This window comes from Galleria mellonella, unplaced genomic scaffold, assembly GCF_026898425.1.
Source record: "Galleria mellonella isolate WM207_F2 unplaced genomic scaffold, CSIRO_AGI_GalMel_v1 utg146, whole genome shotgun sequence".
Taxonomy (NCBI): domain Eukaryota; kingdom Metazoa; phylum Arthropoda; class Insecta; order Lepidoptera; family Pyralidae; genus Galleria; species Galleria mellonella.
Window position 1 is genome coordinate 2,256,564 of NW_026441999.1, and position 10,509 is coordinate 2,267,072.

Consider the following 10,509-nt stretch of genomic DNA (forward strand, 5'->3'; position numbering starts at 1 on the left):
GGTTATTACTAAAAATAAAATGCAGCATTTCCTCACCTCTGTTATTGCACTTGCCGTTACCCCAAAGGGTATGATGCGCGTTGGAGTCGGCAGCGATGACCAGATCCAGCTTCTTCCTCTCACAAAACTCGACCAATAGGTTGAGCTCCGGAGTTGGTATGTCCTCGTCGCTCGGCAGGTATGCGGAGGCAAGGACAATATCCGGGAGATGCTGTTCTGTCCTAGTTAATCTGACTGCTGTCAGGTTCCTTGAACAGAATTCGTTGATTAGTAATGTTGGTACATGTTTCGGTACTAGTATACATGTTCTCGGTTTACTTACGGAGGTGTCTAGAAGAAGTTTTCCTCCGCTGTTTCCAAGACCACATATCCTGTTTTTCCTGATCCACGGCTCTTGGATCAGTGATATGGTCTGTGTGTTGTTTTCCAGCACTCTGCGTAAGGAAGCCGTTGCAGTTTGGCTGTGCTGGAGGTTGATCTGTATGATTTTAGTCTTCCCGGAGAGGGGAGGAGTAGAGGACACCATCGCTGGTTTCACTCTCTCCCCCCCCTTCCGGAAAGCACTCTTCATCCGAGATAGATCTCGGAGAAGGCAGATTTTGCACTTCCATCGCAATCGGGGGTTCCGCGTGCCCAGGCACGGTCGCAGCTTCCCTCGTCGACAATGTCGGCTTAGGTGCCGCGCTCTGCGTCAAGGTTCGCGCCTCCTCCGGTTGTTGCGTGGGGTTTGTATTGGGTTGTGGGGAAACATCTTTATCCAGAAACCGAATATAAATGTTCCCCATGAGGTAATATAATCTTCTGTCCTGGGCCTTTAACAGATTAGCATCCGTTTCCGGCACCCGGAAGAACAGACAGGTTCCTGGGGGATCCGATCTGGCCCTCTCGTGTGTCAGTGTCCAGGAGTTAATGTTCAAGTTGCGGTTCTGCCGCGCCAAAAGCTTCCGTAGTGCAGCTGAATCGCCAGTATGACCCGGTACGAATAGCAGACACGGTACTTTCTTTGGGATAGCTGATTGTGGCCTGACAACCAATTTTGAATTAGCTACCGGTGAGGCCATGTTTTGAACGGTCCGATTAAGCCAGGCTAGCGTGAAAGCATCCTCGCACCAGGTTTTGAGGACGCCATCCGCATAATGTGCTCGGCCTCGGAACCTTATATCGTTTGGTTCAGTTTCAAGGGAAGCATCCGGTTCCGCCATGAGCTCATCCCGAAGCTTGCCTTCTATTTCTTGCCGAATACCTTCAGCTTGCTCTTGCGTCATGTCAGAGAAGGGTTCCATCATAACAGCAACGCAGAGCTCGTTAGCGATGAAGGTTGCGGCCGCTTCAGCGTACGACGCAGCGGTTCCTCTCACCGTTCGGGGTTTGTTGGTTTTGGGTTTTTTACCAACCCCAGTCGGTGTTACAGAATCCTCTGGACGTGCACGCTTCTGCGCCCTCGGCTCTGGTTTTTGTTGATTATTACCTGATTTCTTTCGACCTCTTGGTTTCATGCTGCGCTTGCGTATGCCTGTGGAAGGCGTAGCACTGGCACCGACAGACGCAGGTGCCGAGGGCCCGCCCAATGTTACCTCTCCTACTGGTTTGGTTTCCACTGGGCGAGAACCCGATCCCGCGATCTGCCTCGCAGCATCTGCTGCCAATGCACGTTGTGCCGCTGCCTTCGCTTTGGCTTTAAGGCGCCGCTTCTTAGAGGCCGACATTGGTTTTGTTATTGTTTTCCAGGTTGAGTCTGATGGTGATTGTATGGCATCCTTAAGGGATGACATATCCATCGTTGGATAGTCTATTTCTGCATCTGACGCAGCCTTTGAAGACAAACCCTCCGCCACAGCCTCGGTCAGCACCACTGGTTTTCCCTTGGAGGACGCTTCCTTTGACGCAGCCTTAATTGGCGCATCTCGGAGTGCGTCTTTCCTTGGTTCCACCGTTGTAGTAGCCGTCCTTGGTCGGGTAGAGGGAGTTGCCTTGCACGGCGCATCCTTGGACAACGACGTGGATGGTGCATCTCGGAACGCTGCCTGGGTAGGCGCATTCCGTACCGCTACCTTCCTCATCGTATCCTTGGACGCAGCCTTCTTCGGCGCATCATTTGCATTTTTAGACTTAGGGGCATCGGAGGACGCAGCCTTGAGCGGTTGTCGCTTAAGCGCATCCTGAGACGCAACCGTTTGTTCTGAATGTTTAGGCGCATCCGACGACGCAGCCTTTGGTAATTGATGTTCAGGCGCATCCAATGACGCAGCCTGTGATGTTGGTTTTGTTGTTTCGTTATTTGTCTCATTGTCCATGAGGTTGTTTGGTTTTATTCACCTCAGGAGCTCTCCACCCGCCACGGAGCCCTCACGTCGGGGACGTCATTCGTTCTACGAATAATCGCCAGAGTTACTCCCTTGGTATAGGCTCAGCAACTTGAGAAGAAGGTGAATCTGCACGCAGCAAAGCATCAAGAGCGCACCTACGGCACGAGACAATACCATAGGCTCTACCTCGAGACGCCGTGCCGCGCCGACTACCCCTCCCCAAATCGCCGATCCTCGCTTAACAACCCGCTTATGGGATGTCGCAGCCGATTGATCGTGGTTAGCTACTCCACGACCGCCCATTTGAGAGGAAATCCAGACCGAAGAGATGTGTTGTGAGCAGCGTACAACTACCGCCGGCACACTGCTGCACTCAATCTCCAGGACTCCTTCATCCCTCCGTACGCGTCTCCGCGCACGGCACAAACACGCGGGAGGTCATTACTATCCACCATCAGTCTTGTTTGATGATGAACACGCAAGGACATGACCTCTCCATCCCTGCATTGGACGCACGGCAGTTTTAGTTACGTCTATTTCTTAAGGAACTAGACCAATAACAAGGCGGCAACCTCGTGAAGGCTAGTCTACCGCACTTGCCTTGAGGATCTACACGACTTCTGCGCTCTCCCTCAAGACCACGCCCCTCCACCCCCTCTGAAGGAGGAAGTAGGGTAGGCCTGTATCTGTACTTCTGACATTATACTCTAGAAGCAGAAACACAGGCCCGCCTTAAATTATTATTATCGATTACAGGCAAAACTCCCCTATTGGGGAGCTTTGCCTGTAATCGCTATGCTTGGCAGGCAGTCTGGCAATCGCAGTTAGGCTTTGGTGATGTTTAAAAAAGAACGCTTCTCCCTCGATCATTAAGTTCCTTTAGTCGTCTCTTACGATATCCACGGGAAAGAAAGAGATGATCCGTTCTATGCAGGGACCACACGGCAAATAAATATGTGACATTAATACTTAAAATTCCTTTTATTCAATTATCAATTATATTACATGTACATTTTATGTAATATATTATTACGTCATAATCATCATGGCGGAATTCCTGGCGGATCTGAATACTATGCTCTATGACCTCAATGGTATTTCTCAACAGGTAAGTCTTAAGATGTAGATGGACTAAAATCATCTCTAAAGTCCATGTCACACCTGTACAGGTCACGATTGAGAACACTACGCTCGAAGTTATCGATGAGTACGTATACCTGGGACAAGTGGCCCGAATGGATACATTTAACTTCAATCGAGAGAATTCAACTCGGCTGGGCAGCATTCGAAAAACTACGCCACATTTTTTCATCCAAAATACTCCTCAGAGTTTGAAGACGAAAGTCTTTAACCAGTGCGTGTTGCCAGTAATGTATTATGGAACCGAAACATGGTCTTATACGATTGCCAGTATGCAAAATCTACAAATTGCTCAGCTATGGAGAGTGCCATGCTCGGAGTTTCTTTGCGTGATAGAATTCAAAATGAGGGTATCCGCAATAGAAGCAAAGTAACCGACATAGCCCGAAGGATAAGCAAGCTGAAGTGGTAATGAGCTGGTCACATAGCTCGAAGAACCGACAACCGCTGGGAAAGAAAGATTCTTGAGTGGCGACCCTGTACGGGCAAACGCAGTGTAAGATGACTCCCCACTAGATGTGACGACCTCAAATGCATTGCAAGGAGTCAGTGTATGCAGGTGGCTCAGGACCATTCCTTATGGCAGTCTTTGGGGAAGCCTATGTCCAGCAGTGGACGGATAACGGTTAAAAGATGATTATTATGAATTCTAGTAGGTGCATAAATATTTAACATTCTTTTTACTTCTAGATATAATGATTATAATTTCTAATTAAATATAATTAAATTGCATTTTGTTTTACATTAATGCAACCCTATATTTGATGTCGCATTAATATTCTGTCATATAACGTCTGTAATATAATGTCTCTGTCTGTATGTCATAGTGTTTCGTATGTTCACTGCATTGGATCCTACTCCGTCTCGGATAATCGTTTCAAAAAAGTCTGCAATTATATAAACGTGCCATTATTATATATAATTATTTCAGCCGTTACTGTTCGTTCCGCTACCGTTCAGCTATCCACTGCCATAGTCCTCTCGTGTTTTGCCAATAGTTGCCTCGCTTGACAGGCGGGTTAGCAACCGCAGTTTTTTTTAATGGGTGATAATGGTATGGTAACCCCGTCTGCGCTCTCGGTTTATCTGGCGGGGCACCAGTGATTAGAGATGGGCAATCCACCTGGGTGGGTTTAAAGTCTGGTGGGTAAAAACCGGGTGTTTTGGGTTTATTGGGTTTAAACCCCATAAACACCCAAATTTTTGGGTGTTTATGATTTTGTACTTCATCATCGTCATCTCAGCCGCAAGACGTCCACTATACTGGACATAGACAATATTATTATGCAGCCTACAGAATAAAAAACTTTTAATTTGATTTTGAGTTTATTAAGAAAGAGATGAAAGTAAAATGTAAAACTACAGTCAATCACTGTCAGATTCAGAGTTATTACAAGCGATGAATTGTATAGGTTCGATAGGCTCTATTTCGTCTAAACTGTTATGTTCATTTACTTGCTCAATGAAAGCTTCTAAGGTATTTTCTTCATTAAACTGAATGTCCTCGCATTCAGCTTTATGTTTAAGATTCCAGTTATAACAAATGAATGAAATTTTTTCAGTTCTTTCAGTTGTAAGTCGATTTCTTTTGTTATTATGTATGTAGCCTTGGATACTAAAGGAACGCTCAGTGGCTGCCGAAGTACAGGGAGCTGATAGAATACGAATCGCTACTTTGCTTAACTCAGTGGAACCACAAATACCTTTCCACCATATCAATGCTATCTAATGAGCTCCATACAAATCCTCTGGCCCAAAAGTTTTCTTTAGCTTTATAACACGCCAAATCTGCCATTACATTTGACAAACTTAAGTGTTGGCTTAAATTGTAGATAAACTCCATACCCTTAAGTTCTTCCTCTTGAGTAAGTTCGACTCCTAGAGTCCTGGGGTCTAGAATATATGCTGCAAAATGTATTGGCCTCATTGCCATATTGCATCTTGAAGATACTGATGTTAGAATCTGCTGTTTGCTTTCTTCGCTCAATGTCGAAATCTCATTTAATGCAAAATGTATCTTAGCTTGTACATCTCTAAATGTAATGTATGTGCGATGCAAACGATTCTGGTCGCTCTCTAAGTAAAATATGCTTTCAGTGACTGGTTCCAAAATACTTACACATTCCCCTGTCTTCGTCCAGAAATCATCACTTAGAATTAAATCTTTAATATCTCTTGAAATTACCACATCTTCTCTAACTGTTAATATTTGCAAAGCTATCTTATTTGCTTTCAAACTTTTTAACGAAGTAACATGACTTCCCCATCTTGTAGCACAAGGCAATTTTAGTGTTTGTGTAGAATCTTCACCCTGCCTTGATTTTATCAACAAGGAACTTAATCGTTGACTCCTTTTAACAGTTTTTATTATATTTATGGCTTGCATAATAAACACAGTTACTTCTTGTATCTTTACAATATCTTGGCACAACAAGTTAAGGATATGTGCACAGCAACCGAGAGGAACAACATGTGGATATTTGAGTTTTGTTAATTCGAATGCCTTTTGTATATTTCTAGCGTTATCGCCAATAAGTACAAGAAACTTATTTGCTCCATACACTTTCATTACTTTTTCAACTTCTTGGCTAAGGTATTCACTAGTGTGAGGATTACTTTCTGTATTCAAACTTTTAACGTATGCAGGTTGAGGTTTTGATATAAGAAAGTTTATTATTCCTTCATTTCTTAAATTAGACCAGCCATCGCACTGAAGGTGTAAGTAACTACAAGCATTTAGTTCCTCATTTAACTCAAAACGCATTTCTCTATATATTTTATCTAAGTATTTTGTCGCTAAAGCTTTACGTGAAGGTATTTTAAATTTTGGTTGCAATTTTTCGAAAAATTGTATCCATAAAGGATGTTGCACCATCGATAATGGCGTCCCTGTTACAAATATAGCTCTCGCTAATTCTGTTTTTATATGATCATCGGTGTCTTGAAACTCAGCATTTATTGTAGTGTTAGCAGACGACGAGGGGCTTATAAAAGAATCATTTGTCTCTATCTCTGACAGTCCAGACATTTTGGTTTTGGACGAGCTATCTTTTATAAGTTTCATAGAGTCTTTTAATGTTTCTGGAGATTTTGTACAAGTGATAAGATGTTGAAGCATTTTGGCAGCATTACTGAATTTGTAGACCTTATTACAAAGCTTGCAAGAAACAGACTTGTTTGGTAAAGTACGGTAGTGCTCCCATATGCGTAAATCTTTAGGTCTCCTCATTGAACCTAAAAAAATGAACGATGATTAGTTGGTCTGACGAAAATTCAACAATAGAGTGCCTATTTTTTTACAATGATTATTTCTTGTTATTTACAATAAATTTATTAAAAAAATAATAAAATAAATACAAAAAACCTTTGTAAAATTACATCTCCTCGGAGGATTAAACGCAGACGCTAGTTTATTATCGTATTGTTCTGTATTTTTCTCAGCAACTTCTTTAATTCGATTAGGTACTTACGCATATTATGTTAAAAATAAATATCTAGTACACATCTTAGGCTATCCACCATTATTATCCAATGACGACTCTCAGCTAACTATGCACTATCATCCAAAATAAACGTGTATGGAAAATTTTATCCCAGTCGGTTGAGGATTGAGGATAATTGCATCAACATACGAACATACCTACATACTTTTATTTACATAACGCAAGCTAAATAAAAGCTTGTAATAATACATCTAATTTTAAGTTAAAATTGTTAAGTGATCATGATATAATTGTATCATTCAAAAATCCACTTACCTTTAATTATTTCTTGTTAAGTATAAATATTATTTCAAATCTGCTCCCTTAATATGCACTTTTTTACTGCTTTTCCTACCTAACACGTTACCAGGAAGTCACGTTATCAGAGTCAGAGTAATAGTGAACACGTTTGACAGTGATTGTCGTCGCCTCATATTCAGCGTCGACGAATAGGGGAATCCCCAGTCATAATGTATTGCATGCGTGGCGGTCTTACTTCAAATCCATAAACAAAGAGATAATTACAGAACTCGATACTAGATGGCGCTGTTTTTGTTTGAAGAAAGTTTGCGGGCTAAAATACATAGAATTTCATCAATGACTTCCACAAAGAACAACATTTCTGTTTTTTCTAAGTCCGTATCTCTTCCGTATATTTCATAAGATATAAGCTTGGGCTACATTGTTATGCAACGTGATTTTGTCGCTGTCTTGCTAGCAGGGTTGACAGATATACGATTTAAATCGTACTCATACTATTATTTGTCTATTTTTTAATGTACGATCGTAAAGATTATGATCGTAATTCGCACAAAAACATACGACTTTTTGGTTACCTGGCAACATTTTTATTATGAAACGAACATGCTCACATCATCAGTCACATGCAACAATTTATTGGGGATTTCCCCTTCACATCTGGCAGTCCTGCTTGCTAGAATATAGGTAAGTCAGCCACAGTTACTGACGATCGATATTTAAAGGGTATTGTTTTTGTGCTAAATATTTCATAAAAACGTTATTTAATACTTTGTGGATTATTAATTTAGTTGATAATCACTGGAAGTAAAATGGATGCTAATTTGAGAGATCAAGATCTTCGTATAAAACAGTTAATAAAAGAAAATCTACGTAAGTACTCTTTTTATACCTAGGTAGGTAAGGTATAATAAACACAAAAGGTACTTAGATCGCGTGTGTTCGAAGCATTTATTCTAATAAATTTAATTTAAAATTGTAGAAAGAAAAAAATGTCTGCCAAGCCGTAGCCGAAGCCGATCTCCAAATATATTTGGCGATAGTGAGACCCAGTGTCCAGATGATTTACCCAGCGTCGTCGCAACAAAGAAAAAAAACGAGGATAAAGTAAAAGAAAATTTACTGAAAGAAGAAACAAACTGTTCTAAATGCTTAATTTATGGAGAAGAGGATAAAAGAAATGAGTATTTCGGACTGTTAGTAGCTCAAGAATTTAAATATATACGGCCATGTGTGCGAACGAGGTGTTATGAAGAAATTTTAAAGTATCTACGGGAAGCAAAAGGCCAACATGTTGATCAACTGCAACATGAAAACACTGAAAATTAATTACTTTCATTTTATTATATATAGATTTTTAAAATTTCCTGAAATACTATTAGTTAACGTTTTATTTAATATTGTAGAATTGATCAATACAATTTATAAAAATAATTTATTGGTATTACTTACATATTTTCAAAAAAATACGTAAAAACCTATTTTTTTGGGTGATTATGGGAGTTTATGGGTGTTTATTGGGTTTTTACCAAAGCACCGGGTTTAAACCCGGTGCTTTGCCCATCTGTACCAGTGATAGATAACTGATGGGATGAAAGTACAGGGTGGCCCAAAAGTCCTTAGAAAAGTAAAATTTGAATTAAACGAAAACGGCTCGCGTGAGCGGTGCAGGGGAAGCGGGGGCAGTAACTTCGGTTTCTGGGAATTTAGTCGCGATGGAGCGTTTCACCGGAGCGGACCGTGCGTTTTGTGTGCGCGAGTTTTATCAAAACAACAATTCGGCAACCGTTGCGAGGCTTAAATTTCGAGAACACAAAGGTTTACACAACTTTGATGACACCCCAGCTCTCCAAACGATTAAGAATTGGGTTGCTAAGTTCGAGGAGACCGGTTCGACGTTAGATAAACCGCGGTTGGGTCGCCCAAGGACATCACGTACGGAACAAAACATCGACACAGTGGCACAATCTATTCGTGAAAATCCTACACAGTCAACTCGTAAGCGTTCCAGTGCATTAAACGTATCCAGGACATCGTTACAACGGATTTTGAAGAAAGATTTACTTATGCACCCTTACAAAATTCAGTTGGTGCAAGAATTAAAAGAAACTGATGCTATTCAGAGAGTGAATTATGCTAATGAAATGTTTAATCGGTTTACTTCGTTCAATAACCTAATGTTCTCTGATGAGGCACACTTCCACATTAACGGACATGTTAGTAAACAAAATTGCCGCTATTGGAGCCCGATTAATCCAAAACTTAAGCACCAGAAGCCCTTACATAGCCCTAAAGTTACAGTTTGGGCCGCTATGTCAGTCCATGGCATCATAGGGCCTTACTTTTTTGAGGACGGCAGAGGGCGTGCTGTTACTGTTACTTCGGAGCGATATGTGGCCATGATCGAGGAGTTTTTCACACAAAAATTGCAAAACTTTCCAGGCTTTAATGCCCGAACATGGTTTCAACAGGATGGAGCAACTTCCTACACCTCCAATACTGCTATGCCCGTTATCCGTCAACTTTTTCCAAACAAAGTTATCTCTAAGAGAGGAGACATTTCCTGGCCACCACGTAGCCCGGATCTGACTCCAATAGATTTTTTTTGTGGGGCTACCTTAAGGCTAAAGTGTACGACTCTAACCCGCGGTCAATTAATGACCTAAAAGAAAACATCCGCAGAGAAATGGCAAGCATTTCAGCAGTGACGTGCCGCGCAGTCATCGACAATTTCAGAAGGCGTTTGCAAGAGTGCCGTGACTGTAACGGATTACATTTGGACGACGTTATTTACAAAAAATAATTCCCGTTTTTCTAGCTATATTTACAAATAAAAATATTATTCATAGTGTAATTAGTTTTATTTTAATTAATTTTTTTCATTACTAAGGACTTATGGGCCACCCTGTAGATCAATTAACCCATCCTCACGAATTCTACTAGAAATAGCCACGATGGTTTCCAGGGGGAACCATGTAGAGGTCGACTTGACAGGGTATATTGCTAGTAATGGGGCTATTTGACCCCATTATTATCAATCCCTTTCCCCCCAACAACTGCAGTTAGGCTTTTAGATATGTTTTAAGAGGGACGTTGCGGCCCATCCCTCGCCTTCCCTTAATCAACTCTTGCGACAGCCACGGAAAAGAAAGGGGTGGCCTATTCTATGCCGAGACCACACGCAATAGAAACGTGTATTATTAGTTATTTCTCTCGGTTTTGCTCGCATATATCAGTTTATAATGTTTCCTATATACTAAATTAGAATATAGTCAGTCAGACATTAAACACTCAAACATTAGACAGTCAGACACTAGCCATTC

The 10,509-nt window shown here is 41.5% G+C and overlaps 1 protein-coding gene across 1 annotated transcript; it reads right to left on the reverse strand.

The window, feature by feature from the left end:
* Positions 1 to 111: 111 nt before the first annotated feature.
* Positions 112 to 2,294, reverse strand: LOC128200045 (uncharacterized). The gene is made up of 2 exons (XM_052892027.1): positions 323 to 2,294; positions 112 to 248 (listed from the first exon to the last, which is right to left on the reverse strand). Exon 1 carries the CDS (start codon positions 2,292 to 2,294, stop codon positions 489 to 491), a length of 1,806 nt encoding a protein of 601 aa, XP_052747987.1. The 3' UTR covers positions 112 to 248; positions 323 to 488.
* Positions 2,295 to 10,509: the final 8,215 nt, after the last annotated feature.